Raw genomic sequence first — 16,964 nt, forward strand, 5'->3', positions numbered from 1 at the left:
CTACGATTCTGATCCTAAGAGCTGCACGGGGATTTATTGCCTTTTTGGGTGCATCCTATTGCAATTGCCTGTCAATAGGCCCTTAAAAAAATATAAACCACTTCCTACCCTACCTATCGGTTAGTTCAGGAAGCTGAGGCCGTGATTTTGCGATTGAGTAGGAAATCAAGCAACTCAACGGCTTCAACTCGCCAACATTGATGGCGCCAGCATTAATACGGAATGTCGTGCCCATTAAATTTAGTCATGTGACGCGGCGTCTCATTGGCTCTCGCTGAACAACGTGACGCCCAGATAGAACCTGCTCAGGTGATGGGAATAATACTGAGGTGTAAAGGGAGAACGGTGCTGCCCCAGGAAGAGTAGAAGGCGCAAGAGCGGCCATTTTACAAGTCCAACAGGAAATGGATTACGTTCCTTTTTAATAACTGCATTTCTAGTTTTAGTATCAAAGCAGAGGGTTGCCCATTTTTTTTTTTTTTTTTTTTTTTTTAAAAGATATCAAGGACAAGAGAAGATACATGCTGAAAAAAAACGAATAAACATAAAAAAAAAAAAAAAAAAAAAAAAAGGGGACGATTTTTTGGTAAAACTGGCACATTGAATTTAAAAATCCCTCTATAATGGGCTATGGAGAAAGAGACGACTGATGGGGGGAGGAAGAGGTTCAGATTAAAACAGTTCCACGTTTATATATATATATATTTATACTATGTAAATTAATCAATAAAAACCAGTGGCCGGCTTGCTCGGATGAAAATGGTTAAAAAAAGAAACCAGGCCTCGCCCCCGCTGAGGGTTGAGGCTCTGCCCCCAAGGTTCTGACTCCACCCCAGAGGAACCAGTCACATATTGAAATAATTCTTGGCCCCTCGAATCTGTCAGAGAGAGAGAAACAAAAGTGTTGGGGAAGAGAGAGACTTGGGGATCTCCAGGCCGAATCAGAACCAGCAGCACCAGATCCGAGATAAAACAAGGATGGCCGCCATGTCTGATCTGCACCACTAATAAAAAGCTTGGAAGGAGGGTAGTGTGAAAGGGAAGAGGTGGTTGTGTGCCTGCCAGTGGTGCTCACTCCAACGCTCTCTCTTGCTCGAGGGGAGTGTTTGGTGACTGCTCCGCCTTCTCCGGGTGCAAGTTAGAATTCAGAGAATTCTTTAGCGCACTTTTCCGTGATTGAAACTCTGATCTCTTCTTCTTCATAGTCGTCAAAATTACTCGTGTCTCCAGGACCCTTACATTTAGGGATGAAGGGAGCTTCCACCTAGAATTAAAAAGAAAAAAATTAGGGTATTCTAAACTGAATTCTGCCAGAAAGTGAGGCAATGGGGTAAACACAGCATTCCTTAGGGCTCTTTTAGCAACACTGGGAAAATTTGCCCCATGGGCAGCTACCGATAGCAACCAATCAGTGATTAGCTTTTTTAAGCCAACTGGCAAGTAGAACAATGAATGCAGCAATCTGATTGGTTGCCATGGGTTACTGCCCATGGGCAAATTTGCCCAGTGTTGATAAATTACCCCCCTTGTCTCTAGACTGGGGCAACAGAATAGGTGGGAGCAGAAGAAAATGTACCACCTGAAGCACCAACTGTCATACTGATGCCATTTAGAACAGGGTGTTTCCTCCTAATTACACTAATTACACGGCTGGTTCAGACAGATCCAGTGGAGAACAGCATTAACATTCTGATTAGACCATATTATAAAATACTTAGTAAAAAGCTCAGTATATTGACATCCTATCATAACTTCTGCCTGTATCACAGGCATATAGATAAATAGGAGTTCATTATACAGAGTTTAAAGGAACAGTAACACCAAAAAATGAAAGTGTGTTAAAGTAATGAAAATATAATGTAGTGTTGCCCTGCACTGGTAAAACTGGTGTGTTTTCTTCAGAAACTACTATAGTTCATATAAACAAGCTGCTGTGTAGCAATGGTGGGAATTGAAAAAAAGTCTATATTGCACAGTTTAAATAGTTGATAACAGATAACACCATTATGTTCTACAGAGCTTATCTGCTGTGTAACCTGAGCCTTTTCTCCTTTGAATGGCTGCCCCCATTGCTACACAGCAGCTTATTTATATAAACTATAGTAGTGCTTCTGAAGCAAACACACCAGATTTAACAGACAATACATTATATTTGTATTACTTAAAAACACTTTCATTTTTTAATGTTACTGTTCCTTTAAGTGGGTGGGAGACTCCAATGAAATACTACCTTACTTAGCGGAATTGTGGTGAATGTAGATGTATATTTTCCCTTTAACCCTTGAAAAAGCAGGAGATTCTAGCACAGGCAGAACTGGATCTGGCGTTGACCAATCGAGGGTCAAGATTCCTCCCCAGACTTTCAACTGCTCTTAATAAAAGTCGGGTCCTAATGTTTTAACACCATCCAATCAGTGCCCCTTGTCTACAACTCCCAGAATAACCAAACAGTCTCTGTCTGTGAATGCTGGTAGTTGCAGATTGGATGTCCCTGATTGGATGTCCCTGATTGGATGTCCCCGATTTGATGTCCCCGTTTGGATGTCCCCTATTGGATGCAGAATGGATGTCCCAGTTTGGATGTCCCTGATTGGATATTCCTGATTGGATGCAGAATGGATGTCCCTGATTGGATGCAGAATGGATGTCCCTGTTTGGATGTCCCATTATAAAGGCGTTGGAAGCGTAACCCCTTTGGGTGCACAGGGAATATGAGAGGTAAGGAGGGATGTTACTCCCCAGGGACTAGATGGTTTGTCTGGAACATGTATCTCTATGGGGAAGTCACCTAGGAGATACCTTTAACCTGTGGCCCTCCAGCTGTTGCTACACCATAACTTAAGACTTGTCTGTGCGCAACTCTCTTGCCTGTAATTGGTTTTGGTTACGTTTGTTGGGAATGGATTTACTTGCAAACATCTAAATCTGAAGGAGAACTTCCCAGCTCACGATGGACTCCCCCCACCAGCAGCAGCAGCTGTTATACCATGATGTTGAGAGTGTGTCCATCCCACTCCCCCGGGCACCTTTTTCTGGTAGACTGCAATCCAGTCCGTGGTACTGAACCATTTGTGTCCCTTGATGTCTGTGACACCGTTCTTCAAATTCCCAAATCGCTTAGTCAGGTCGACTTGCAAAAGGTTTCTGAGAAGATCCTTCAAGTCGGAGCTGAAGTGAGAGGGGAACCGGACCTGCAGAGATAAAAACATGAAGGACATTGCAACAAGAAGGTAAAGGTGAAAAAGCATAATGTGACCTGGAAAGGAATGTGGCCCGTGTGTGGGGAAAGGTTCTGAAACTCCATGTAATGATGATAGAAAGAGAGAGAGTAAAAAACATTGGGGGTCATTTATCAAAACTGGGCAAATTTGCCCACGGGCAGTAACCCATGGTAACCAATCAGATTGCTGCATTCATTGTTCTACTTTCAGCTGGCTTTTATCACCGATTGGTTGCTATAGGTAACTGGCCAGGGGCGAATTTGCCCAGTGTTGATACATGAGCCCCATTGTGAGTACTGCTTGTATACAAACAATCCTCTAGGCCAGGGGTCCCCAACTTTTTTTTACCCGTGAGCAACATTCAAATGTAAAAAGAGAGGGGGAGCAACACAAGCATGATATAAAGTTCCTGGGCATGCCAAATATGTGCTGTGATTGGCTATTTGGTAGCCTTTATGGACTGGCAGCCATATATGTCTCAATGTAAAACAGTTTTTTATGCAACCAAAACTTGCCTACAAGCCTGGAATTCAAAAATAAGCACCTGCTTTAAAGGAGAGCTAAATCCTACAAATAAATATGGGTAAAAATGGCATATTTTATATAGTGAACTTATTGCACGAGGCTAAAGTTTCAGCTTGTCAATAGCAGCAATGATCCAGGACTTCAAACTTGTCACAGGGGGTCACCATCTTGGAAAGTGTCTGTGACACTCACATGCTCAGTGGGCTCTGATTGGCTGTTGAGAAGCTAAGCTTAGGGCTCGTCACTAATTATCCAGCAGAAAATGAGCTTCCCCTGTAATATAAGCTGATGCTACAGGTTTGCTGATTATTAAATTCTGATGCTAATTGCACTGGTTTCTGTGCTGCCATGTAGTAATTATCTGTATTAATTACTAATCAGCCTTATATTGTGACATTTCTATTCTATGTGTACTGTATATTGTGAGTGGGTCCCTAAGCTTAGTAAGTGACAGCAGCACAGAGCATGTGCAGTGAATCAGCAGAAAAGAAGATTGGGAGCTACTGGGGCATCTTTGGAGACACAGATCTTTACTGCTAAAGGGCTGTGGTTGCCTTGGGCTGGTACAGAAGCGCAAATCCTCGTGCCTAGCCGAACAGAATCCATAAAATCATGTGACTTTTCGTTACAAAACAAGGAAGTAAAAAAAAAAAAAAAAAAAAAGTCTTAGCCACGTGCGTGGCTCTCTTTTTCCCCTCCCTGATTTGCATAAGTAAAGGGTTCGGAATCGGCCGAATCTTTCACAAAGGATTTGGGTGTTCAGCTGAATCCAAAGTAGTGGATTTGGTGCATCCCTAGAAAGGAGATAGGTAAAGGAACAAGCTGGGACTCACCTTCCCTGATACTATTTTTTCATAGATCTGAATGGGCTGATCAGCGAAAAATGGAGGATATCCCGCAGCCATCTCATAAATCAGGACTCCTAGGGCCCACCAATCCACTGCCTTATTATAACCCTGAAAGAAACAACAAAACAACATATAGGCTTTAGGAGACAAAAGGCATCTTTAGGCCATAATCCTCTCTTTACTAGACTTTGTGTTTTAGGCTAACGCCGCAGAGATTTAAGAGGTATTTCAGCTTCAAATGAACTTATAGCATGACAGACATTGATATTTTGAGATAATTTGGTTTTCATTTTTTATGGATGTTCAGTTATTTAGAAAACCCTCCAGTTTGGAAATGTGTGCACTATCTAGTCGCTAGGGCCTTGTATACAGAGTTTAAAGGAACAGTAACATCAAAATATTAAAGTCTTTGTAATAAAAAATATAATGCAGTGTTGCCCTGCACTGGTAAAACTGGTCTTTGCTTTAGAAACACTACTATTGTTTATATAAATAAGCTGCTGTGTAGCAATGGGGGCAGCCATTCAAAGGAGAAAAAGCTCAGGTTACACAGCAGATAAGCTCTGTAGAACATAATGGTGTTATCAGTTATCCACTATTTAACCTGTGCCATATAGACTTTTTTTAAATTTTCCGTCATTGCTACACAGCAGCTTGTTTATATGAACTATAGTCGTGTTTCTGATGCAAACTCATCAGTTTTACCAGTGCAGAGAAACAGTACATTATATTTTCATTACTTAAAAACACTTACATTTTTTGGTGTTACTGCTCCTTTAAATGAGAGCCAGGAATATGAATAGGAGAATGACTCAATAGAAGGATAAGGAATGAAAAGCAATACAGAAAAGTAATATAGTTCACAAAGGAATGTTTGTTTTTTTTGGCTGTTGGGTGGGGGGGTCAATAACCCCCATTTGAAAGCTGAAAAGATGTAGAAAAGGAAGGTGAATAATTTAAAAAAAACTATAAACAAACAAAGACCAGTTGCAAGGTTGCTACATATAACACACTAATAATAGAAAACGAAAAAGTTGACTTAAAGGGGTGGTTCACCTTTAAGTTAACTTTTAGTATGTTATAGAATGGCCAATTCTAAGCAACTTTTCAATTGGTCTTCTATAGTTTTTTTTTTTAATCATTCCCCTTCTTCTTCTGACTCTTTCCAGCTTTAAAAACAAATGCTCTGTAAGGCTACACATTTATTGTTATTGCTACTTTTTATTACTTGTCTTTCTATTCAGGCCTCTCCTATTCACATTTCAGTCTTTTATTCAAATCAATACATGGTTGCTAGAGTAATTTGGACCCTAGCAACCGGACTGCAGAAACTGCAAACTGGAGAGCTGCTGAATAAAAAAACGAAATAACTCAACAACTGCAAATAATAAAAAAATGGAAACCAATTGCAAATTGTCTCAGAATATCACTCTCTATGTCATACGAACAGCTAAATTTGAAGGTGAACCACACCTTTAAGTTTGGTCAAGAATTCCTAGTCACTGGTTGGTTGGTTCCTGAAATACGTGGGAATGCCGACTCAGCTTCCTGGGCCAATGAATGTATTGAAATATTGTGTTGTGGACACTCATGCGCAAGGGATTTATTCATTTGTACAGTCCTAATGGATAAAGATCACAATACCCGGGCTGAGGGCAGTGGAAACGACAGTGAGGCCAAGGAAAGATCTTACAGGTAGGGGGTCGGTCACTCACCTTGCTAAGGATTATTTCTGGCGCAAGGTACTCGGGGGTCCCACACAGGGTCCAGGTCCTCCCTTTCACTCTCTTTGCAAAGCCAAAATCTGTCACCTGGAAAAGAACATAAAAAGTGCGACTTGTATCTGGTTGACTTGGTATCTGGTTTTCTAAATATCCCCCCCTCCCCAATTCCTTATTATAGTTTAGTCAAAGGAAACAGATTAAGCTCATTAACGGCCAAATAAAGGTCTGTGGATATTTGCCCTTCGCCTTATGTGCCTTGAATTGCCTTCAATTTAAAGGGATTCTGTCATGATTTTTATGGTGTAGTTTTTATTTCTAAATGACACTGTTTACACTGCAAATAATTCACTCTACCTTATAAAATTTAATGAACCAGCAAGTGTATTTTTTTTTAGGTGTAATATTGGTGTGTAGGTGCATTTCAGGTAATTTTGCCTGGTCATGTGTTTTCAGAAAGAGCCAGCACTTTAGGATGGAACTGCTTTCTGGCAGGCTGTTGTTTCTCCTACTCAATGTAACTGAATGTGTCTCAGTGGGACCTGGATTTTACTATTGAGTGCTGTTCTTAGATCTACCAGGCAGCTGTTATCTCGTTACCTTCCCATTGTTCTGCTGCTGGGGGGAAAAGGGAGGGGGGTGATATTACTACAACTTGCAGTAGAGTCCTGCAGCGGGTCGGGTACCCGCAAAAACCTGCGGTACCCTGCGGGTTGCAGGTAGATGTTTCGGGAGCGGGAATAGACGCGGGTTGGCGTTCTCTGGGTTTGCAGGTCTTCTCAATATCGAGTTTTACTCCTTTTTTTCTGAACACGCCTACTTTGAATGATGTTACTTCAAGTTTACAATGACAGCACTTCCTGTTTCTTTATGGTCAGCAGGTCGCGGATAAGAGTAGCAGGGCCAAGCGGGTAAGTATGCGGGTTGCGGGTCCGGGTTGGGTTTAACAAATTAGTTTTGCGCAGGACTTTAACTTGCAGTTCAGCAGTGAAAAGTGACAGCACAAGTGACATGACTTGGGGCACCTGGGAAACTAAATGTCTAGCCCCATGTCAGATTTCAAAATTAAATATAAAAAAATCTGTTTGCTCTTTTAAGAAATGGATTTCAGTATAGAGAAGCACTATTAACTGATGTGTTTTGAAAAAAACAAAAACATTTTTTGCCATGACAGTATCCCTTTTATATATTGTACAGTGCCATCTGCTGCCACAAGGGGAGCATTACCTGGATGTATCCCTGTTGGTCTATGAGAAGATTCTCTGGCTTCAAGTCTCTGTATATAAGATCCAGGGCGTGCAGATATTCAAAAGTTAATACAATCTGGGATGCATAGAAGCGTGCGTGAGGTTCACTGTGGGGACAAAGAGGAACAAAACATTAGGAGGAATAAAACGTGCAAACGCCCGCAGTATTCACTATAGAGAGATGCACAGGTTCCTGGCCATTATTTTTTATTGTCTAATGTAAAGTTCCAGAAATCAGATTTAAAATAGAACAAGGTGTACAAAAAGTCCTTGGAAGAACGAGTCCACCAGCCAAACCTCAGGCATCCAATGATTACAGACATGATTAAAAATGTATTTCGGTAAACTCAAGAAATGCTCACTCCCTTGCCAGCTCCATCCGGCTGCACCCAGTGGAAGGTGAGTAATCGGGCAAGTGGAACCCCCACCATTTATTTATTTATTATATAATACACAAAAGCCATGAATATCCTGTAAATTATATCCTTATAAACAGGGAGTTCTGATGTCATCAGTTATAAACGGTGAGTTCTGATGTCATTTCTGTCACATGACTCACTGAAACTTGTGTATTATAATAAATAAAGTTCCCCCAGTTGCAAAATATGAGGATATTAGAAGTTACCTCGGAGTTCCATGACCTGACCTTCGGCCTCGTGTTTTCATATAGTCATGAAACTCCTCTGTAACTTATAATATCCTTATATTTTACAAGAGGGGGTACTTTATTCACTATATATCCCGACACCTCTCAGATGCATTCTAGGTTTGGACGACTGTTCTTTTATTTTCAAGTGTGTGTGAATGTGTGTTTAGGTGGTAGGGAAAGTAAACTGTAAGCTCCACTGAAACAGGGGCAGATGTGAACAATGAACAATAAAGTGCTGCTTAAAGGAGAAGTAAACCCTAAATAAAAATGCCATATTTTATACACTGAACTTATTGCACGAGGCTAAAGTTTCAGCTTGTCAATAGCAGCAATGATCCAGGACTTCAAACTTGTCACAGGGGGTCACCATCTTGGAAAGTGTCTGTGACACTCACATGCTCAGTGGGCTCTGATTGGCTGTTGAGAAGCTAAGCTTAGGGCTCGTCACTAATTATCCAGCAGAAAATGAGCTTCCCCTGTAATATAAGCTGATGCTACAGGGCTGATTATTAAATTCTGATGCTAATTGCACTGGTTTCTGTGCTGCCATGTAGTAATTATCTGTATTAATTACTAATCAGCCTTATATTGTGACATTTCTATTCTATGTGTACTGTATATTGTGAGTGGGTCCCTAAGCTCAGTAAGTGACAGCAGCACAGAGCATGTGCAGTGAATCAGCAGAAAAGAAGATGGGGAGCTACTGGGGCATCTTTGGAGACACAGATCTTTACTGCTAAAGGGCTATGGTTGCCTTGGGCTGGTACAGAAGCACAAAACATAATGTACAACATTTCTAGCTACTTCTTTCGTTTACGTAATACGTCAGAACCATAGAAAGGGCCCAGAGATTAGAAAGGTGGCTGCTTGTGGAAACAAGTTTACGGTGATATTGTCAGTCTAGATAATTCTCTATGCAAATATTGAGATAAGCGCTGTGCGCATTGATAAAAGGAGACAGTAGATTCTCGGCCAACACCAGAACTTCCTCAAAATCTCTGTGGGTCTCACCCAAAGCAGCTGTAAGAGGAAACGAGCCAAAGTCCATCTCCTGTCACATCCTGGTGTTGGAACCAGCACCGATAGGAGGATGCTACTGGGGATGGATAGGAGCCAATTTCACAACATTAAAGGGGTGGTTCACCTTTAAGTTAATTTTAATATGTTATAGAATGGATAATCCTAAGAAACTTTTCAATTGGTTCTCATTTTTTCTTTTATAGTTTAATTATTTGCCTTCGTCTTCTGAGTCTTTCCAGCTTTCAAATGGGGGTCACTGACCCGGTCTAAAAAACAAATGCTCTGTAAGGATTGTTATTGCTACTTTTTATTATTCCTCTTTCTATTCAGACCTTCCCCTAATAATAAATGTTCTCATTCATATCAATGCATGGTCGCTGGGTTAATTTGTAGGGATGCGCTGAATCCACTATTTGGGATTTGGCCGAATCCCTGAATCCTCCATGAAAGATTCGGCCGAATACTGAACCAAATAAGAATTTGCATATATAAATTAGGGACTGGAAGGAAAGAAAGTGTAAAAAAACAACATTTTTTACTTCCTTGTTTTGTGACAAAAATTTACGGGATTTCCCTCCCCGCCCCTAATTTACATATGCACATTCGGATTTGGTTTGGCCAGGCACTAGGATTTTTCTGAATCCAATCCTGCTGAAAAAGGCTGAATCCTTGATTTGGTGCAACCCTAGTAATTTGCACCCTAGCAACCAGATTTCTGAAGTTGCAAACTGCAGAACTGCTGAATAAAATGCAAAATAACTCAAAAACCACAAATAATAAAAGATGAAAACCAATTGGAAATGAGCTTAGTCGATCACTCTCTATGTCTTACTAAAAGCAAATTTAAAAGTGAACAACCCCTTTAATATCTATACATATAGGAGGTAATGATGGGGCAGTTGCATGGGGCGTGGCACTTTGGGTTCTGGATTTGTCGAATTTAGTGCTCAGATCCAGAAGAACCCAGAACCTAATGCACTGAAGCTTGGTACCTGAGTATAGGCATAGTAGACTAGAGAAAACAAAAAGGTAGGTCCAACTGGATTTCATCATACACAAACTTTGGGACAGTTCCCTCCCCACCGGAAGGGGACCACCCTGAAGGCCAATCAGATTTAGGGGTGAATGCTTACTTACATGGGCAGATGATTCAGTTCTGTACTCATTGAGGCCATTGTTTTGTGGTTTATAGAAATGACCCTAATGCTGATAATGACCCTCACCTTGTGATCACTCTCAAGTATACAGGTTCCACCATGTACACACGGGTTAGGGCCACACTTACCTGAAGCGCCCGATTCTGCGCAAATGAGAGAACATCTCCCCGCCGGCTACATACTCCATGACCATATACAGATTGCTGTTATCCTGGGGGGAAAGAGAAGAATGGAAATAGGCATAGGAACATTATAAAGGGAGAGGCAACAGCAAACATATCCAGGAGGGGCAGATAAAGAGGAAGCACAAGTGCATAAACATTGTGCCTGTTGAGAACACTGCACTGACAAAGACCAGCTTATTACAAAGAACATCTCCCAGCATTCCGAGCTAGCTTCTCCTAAGGATGCTGGGTATTGCAGGGCAATCTAAGGTTATTGCAGAGAGGACATTTGCATCCGAAGGGCCCAAGTGAAGGGGTGGGAGATGGAGTAAATAAAACAACATATTATATACAAATTGTTAGATATTTTCAAAATATACATAAAGGATATTTAACCTGAAGATGCTGGCTGCTGCTCAAATGAACAGGGAGCTACAGGCTTCTAAATACAATCAATTAAATATTCTGCATGGTTTCTGAAATAATCAAGTTTATCTTCACTATCCCTCTCTCAGCATCTGTTTCTCTTCATTCTGTCTTCATGCAGCAGTTGGGCGTCAGATATTAATTGACAGATCCAATATATCTTATAGGGGGGCTCCCTTTGCCTAGAAGATGTATTAGAGCTCACTCAATTAAAATCACCAGAAATCATGTCTCTCTACATGCAGAATTTGTGCAAAAGGCAGTTATTTTGTTTGTACTGGAATCAGTTGACTGAGCTCTAATGCATCTGCTAGGAAAGGAAGCCCCCCTATAAGACCTATAAGATATATTGGATCTAACTGTCAATGAATATCTGACACCCAACTGCTGCATGAAGAGAGAATGAAGAGAAACAGATGCTGAGAGAGGGATAGTGAAGATAAACTTGATTATTTCAGAAACAATGCAGAATTTTTAATTGATTGTATATATAAAGTTTTTTATGATGAAACTTATATTAAATTTTCATTTTCGACTTTAAACAGCTGGACAGATCCCTTATTTATCTATCTATGTGATGGTGCCAGTGTTCCTGCTCTGCCAGAGTAATGACGACCCTGGGTTGTCTAAGGGACAGAGGCAGACGGGGCTAAAACTCAGCCGGTGGAAAAGTGCAAGTAAGAGAATCAGCACCCAGAACCATTGCTTCAGTCCTGGGTGCAGGCAGATTTCGGAACAGAAACACAAAAGTTGGCATGTGGTGCCTAAATCTGCCACACCTGCCTGTACCCTGGCCAAAGTAATGGTTCCAGGTAGAGACAAGATAAGTGCACATTGTAGTGAAGGGGCTGATTCTAGGCCTACCACTTTTCCACAGGCCGAGTTTCAGCCAGACTGCACTGTTATTATGTTTTGTTTCTGACCATTATTTTTAGTCCACTTGGAATTACTGATCTCATGGAATTATGTGCAACTATACCATAACCAAGGATGTCTGGGATTGAACTACACATGTTTGGATCAGTCTACACATGTGGGACTATCACTAAGGATTCACTTGAACTTGACTTCGGGACTTAAAGCAGAACTCTAAGAAAAAAACCCTACCCACTCCCTCTCCCCCCCCCCCCCCCGTGGAAATGCCCCATACTTTCTACTTACCCCTCAGCGCAGATTCAGGCATCGGAGTTCACCGCAGCCATCTTCTGGGTCTTCGGCACGCTGCGTGGGAGATGGGCATGTTGGTGCACGCTCAGCTGGAGCAATTTGGAGGTCTGCGACACTGCGCATGCACCGAAACTCACGAATTGTCGGAAAAAGACACGAAGACCCAGAAGATGGCTGTGGTGAACTCCGATGCCAGGGGTAAGTATAAAGTATGGGGCATTTCCCTGGGGGCAGCTAGGCTGGGGGGAGAAGGGAGAGTGGAATGGGTTTTTTTCTTAAAAAGGTTGAATTCTCCTTCAAGGGGGGTGGTATTGTGATTTCACTGATTGGGGGGGTTGGACTTTTTGCCCCATCCACCACTTGATCTTTTAAAAGAATTCAGTGTAAAAATAAAAACAGGGTAAAAAAAATCCATCCAGTCACTCCATGGTTTATAAATTACTTTTTTGGCTAACACAACAGAACACTACTTCCTGCTTTTCAGCTCTCTTGATTTCCACTGATTGGTTACCAGGCAGTAACCAATCAGTGACTTGAGGGGGTCACATCTGTTGCTTTTGAATCTGAGCTGAATGCCAAGGATCAATTGCAAACTCACTGAACAGTTGTGTCCCATGTGGCCCCCCTTATAGTCACTGACTAACTCAGAGTTAGAGAGCTGAACAGCAGGAAGTAGTGTTCTGGCTATTATGTTACACATCCAGTCACTCCATCGTTTATACATTACATTTTTGGCTAACTAACTATATTAGACACATTTTTGATTTTGCACAGCCTATCTATTTACCCAGTTTTAATGTTTACACTGAACTGTTCCTATAAATGCTGTATTAAACACTTGGTGTATAGGTTTGAAAAAGGTCCCAGTGGGGCCCGAAACGTTGCCTGCCTAACATTTTTGGAGGGCTGAATAAATATGTCACTTATTTTGCAATCGCTAGTGTGCCGCTAAATCCTTTGGTGTGACACTAGCCAAAGGTCTGCAAGGTTTATAACCTTCAGAAAATCTCAACTATTCCTTTTAAGTCCTTTATCCTCAACGCTGCCAACCCATTTCCCTCCTACTTACCTTAAATGAATACTCCAGCCGCACAAGGAATGGGAAATTCACAGCCTGCAGGATCCGTTTCTCATTCAAAGTGTGCTCAATCTGCTTCAACTTCACCACCTGGTGGGGCAAGGGCAATTACTAACTGAAATTGGATCCCCCCCCCCACAATATTCATTCCCCCCACAATATGGATGCCATACCTTCTGCTTGTCCAAGATCTTCATAGCAAAGTGACTGCCATTTTCTTTTTGTCTGACCAGCATTACTCGCCCAAACGACCCAGTGCCAAGGGTTTTAATTCGCTCAAACTGGTCCAGGTGAGCCGTGTTCTGCAACAGGTATGGGAGGAAAGCGAGGTTAAAGGCAAAATAAACTGCCTGACAGAATTCTATGGCGTTTGTAAAGGTTTATGTTCATTAAGGGTATAGGTTTCATCAGTCAGCATGAAGTATAAACAAATTATTTTCCTTAGGCCCTACACAGTAAAGGTGGCCATACACGGGGAGATCCGCTCGTTTGGCGGGCAATATCAGGCTGATCTGATAGTGGGCCCATCCTAACGATGGGTAACGGTGGTCGGACCGCATCAACGAACAGATTCGGCTGCGATCCGACGGGATTTTTAGTCCCGTCCGATCTACATCTGGCCGACTTTCGGCCATATATTGATCGGGGAAGCCCGTCGGAGGGCCCCATACACTCGGTCTGTCGCCAGCTTTTATCGGCTCGTGTATGGCCACCTTAACTGGGAAGATGCGGAGAATGATTAAATTTCAGTCTACGAGTGGTACAAAGGATTCTGAACTCTAAGGAGGAACTAGACTGCCTATATTCATGCCTACGGTTTTAAAGGAGAACTAAAGCCTAAAAATTAATGTGGCTAAAATGCCATATTTTATATAGTGAACTTATTGCACGAGGCTAAAGTTTCAGCTTGTCAATAGCAGCAATGATCCAGGACTTCAAACTTGTCACAGGATGTCACCATCTTGGAAAGTGTCTGTGACACTCACATGCTCAGTGGGCTCTGATTGGCTGTTGAGAAGCTAAGCTTAGGGGTCGTCACTAATTATCCAGCAGAAAATGAGCTTCCCCTGTAATATAAGCGGATGCTACAGGTTTGCTGATTATTAAATTCTGATGCTAATTGCACTGGTTTCTGTGCTGCCATGTAGTAATTATCTGTATTAATTACTAATCAGCCTTATATTGTGACATTTCTATTCTATGTGTACTGTATATTGTGAGTGGGTCCCTAAGCTCAGTAAGTGACAGCAGCACAGAGCATGTGCAGTGAATCAGCAGAAAAGAAGATGGGGAGCTACTGGGGCATCTTTGGAGACACAGATCTTTACTGCTAAAGGGCTGTGGTTGCCTTTGGCTGGTACAGAAGCACAAAACATAACATAAAACATTTCTAGCTACTTCTTTAGTTAGGCTTTAGTTCTCCTTTAAAATCTCACACCTGATTGGTTGCCATGGGACTCTCCGACCTTGACCAAAACTTGGTTCTTGCCATTACCTTAACATAACCAACTCCCCCGACAACAACAAAGGTGGTTACCTGTGCTGGATTCTCCCATTTTTTCAGAAAATCTTCTTTTGCTTTGGCCAGAAATTCTTTCACTGGAAAAGAGAGCGGATGAAGGGGTTAATTAAGGAACCAATGGCGGAACGGCGAGGTAGAATGAAGCAAGGGATAAATCAAGGGCAGGGAAAGTTATAGATCAACAGTGTTGGCGCTCATGTGAGCAGCCAATGATAAGCAGCACAGGGTATGCTTGAGCCTGTCTCTTTATCCAAAGGCAAACGGCAACTATTGGGCAGGGGGGGGGGGTGTATCACATCAGTATCCAGATACCAACATACATTCTTACAGAACAGAAAGTCAGAGCCAGGCATGAGTCAGGGAGTGACCAATCCCCCTATGTCATTCCTTAGGTTTGAGTAAGGTGTGGGCTATACATACAAGGCTGCTCTGGAGCACCTGGTGCACGGCTGCTTATCGTTCTCTCTGTAAAGAGCAATATAACACCCCAGGGGCTGAATCTGACACCGACAGGGAACCCAGAGCAATCATTTTTATACAGGTGCAGAAGGTGGGGAGGGTTGCTCTGGAGCTGGAATGAGGAAGCTACAACTCCCAGCATGCCGGCTGTTAGAGAGATGGCTCCACACACTCACAAATATTCGACTCGCGTCTAATGGAGTAACATACCGCAAGGGTTCTTCACCTTTAAAGGAGAACGATCGCGAAAATTGAAATTTAATACAAGCTTCATCATGCTGAAATAAGAAACTTTCTAATTATAATCCTTTTAAAATTCTATACCGTTTCTGAAATAATCAAGTTTATGTTCACTATCACTCTCTCAGCCTCTGTTTCTCTTCATTTGCTCTTCACGCAGGAGTTGGGTGTCAGATATTCATTGACAGTTAGATCCAATATATATTTTAAAGGAGAAGGAAACCCCCTGGGCGCAAAACCCCTCCCCCCTCCCATGTTGCCCCCCCTCCTCCCCCTTGGCCTACCTGTCCCGCTGGGCAAATGCCCCTAACTTGTTACTCACCCCTCTGCGCAGGTCCTGTCCACGAAGTTCACAGTCGCCAACTTCTCCCACGCGCGTCTTCTTCCTGCTTTGACCGGCGTCTTCTGGCGCATGCGCAGTAGGAACATTTACAGGTACGGATCTACTGCGCATGCGCCGAATGTCACAAAGTTTTCCGATTTCGTGACATTCGGCTCATGCGCGGTAGATCCGTAGCGGTAAATGTTCCTACTGCGCATGCTCCAGAAGACGCCGGTCAAAGCAGGAAGAAGACACGCGTGGGAGAAGATGGCGACTGTGAACTCCGTGGACAGGACCTGCGCAGAGGGGTGAGTAACAAGTTAGGGGCATTTGCCCAGGGGGACAGGTAGGCCAGGGGGGAGGGATTTTGCGCCCAGGGGGTTTCCTTCTCCTTTAAAGATGCTCCTTTTGCCTAGAAGATGTATTAGAGCTCACTCTATTAAAATCACCAGACATCATGTCTCTCTACATGAAGGATTTGTGCAAAAGGCAGTTATTTTGTTAGATTCTGTTTGTACTGGAATCAGTTATTTGAATGAGCTCTAATACATCTGCTAGGAAAGGAAGCTTCCCTATAAGATATATTATTAGGGGGTGACTGACACCCAACTGCTGCAAGAAGACAGAATGAAGAGAAACCGAGAGAGAGCGATAGTGACCATAAACTTGATGATTGCAGAAACTGTATAGAATTTTTAAAGGATTATATTTAGAAAGTTTCTTATTTCAGTATGACGAAGCTTATATTACATTTTCATTTTCAAGATAGCTCGCCTTTAAGATAACTGTTAGTATGATGTAGAGAGTGATATTCTGAGAAATTGCAATTGGTTTTCATTTTTATGGTTAGTTTTTTTTTTTCCAGCAGCTTGAAATGTCAATCTGGTTGCTAGGATCCAAATTACCCTAGCAACCATACATTGATTTGAATAAGAGACAGGAATATGAATAGGAGAGGCCTGAATAGAAAGATGAGTAATAAAAAGCAGCAATAAAAATACATTTGTAGCCTTAGGGCAGGGGCACACGGGCAGATTCGGGGAGATTTAGTCGCCTGGCAACTAATCGCCTCTTCTGCGGGGCGACAATCTCCCCGAACTACCTTCCCCCTGCTATAATGAGAAAACGCCTGCGCCAATGCACTCGTGGCGCTTCGATTTCTGAAGTAGCCCAAAGTTTCCTCAAGGAGATTGTCGCC

At 42.3% G+C, this 16,964-nt stretch overlaps 1 protein-coding gene across 5 annotated transcripts in view; it reads right to left on the reverse strand.

Moving 5' to 3' along the window:
* The window catches only part of prkaca.L (protein kinase, cAMP-dependent, alpha catalytic subunit L homeolog), a 44,823-nt gene continuing 27,859 nt past the window's right edge, over positions 1–16,964 (reverse strand). For 4 of the 5 annotated variants that reach the window (XM_018253627.2, XM_018253628.2, XM_041584849.1 and 1 more), the window contains 9 exons: positions 14,761–14,822; positions 13,397–13,525; positions 13,215–13,313; positions 10,517–10,599; positions 7,543–7,669; positions 6,310–6,405; positions 4,580–4,702; positions 3,027–3,191; positions 1–1,264 (listed from right to left, as the gene is read on the reverse strand). In XM_018253627.2, the coding sequence (XP_018109116.1) occupies positions 1,139–1,264; positions 3,027–3,191; positions 4,580–4,702; positions 6,310–6,405; positions 7,543–7,669; positions 10,517–10,599; positions 13,215–13,313; positions 13,397–13,525; positions 14,761–14,822 (1,010 nt within the window). In that variant the 3' untranslated portion in view covers positions 1–1,138. 5 annotated transcript variants of the gene reach the window in all.

This window comes from Xenopus laevis, chromosome 3L (genome assembly GCF_017654675.1).
Source record: "Xenopus laevis strain J_2021 chromosome 3L, Xenopus_laevis_v10.1, whole genome shotgun sequence".
In the NCBI taxonomy this organism is placed as follows: Eukaryota; Metazoa; Chordata; class Amphibia; order Anura; family Pipidae; genus Xenopus; species Xenopus laevis.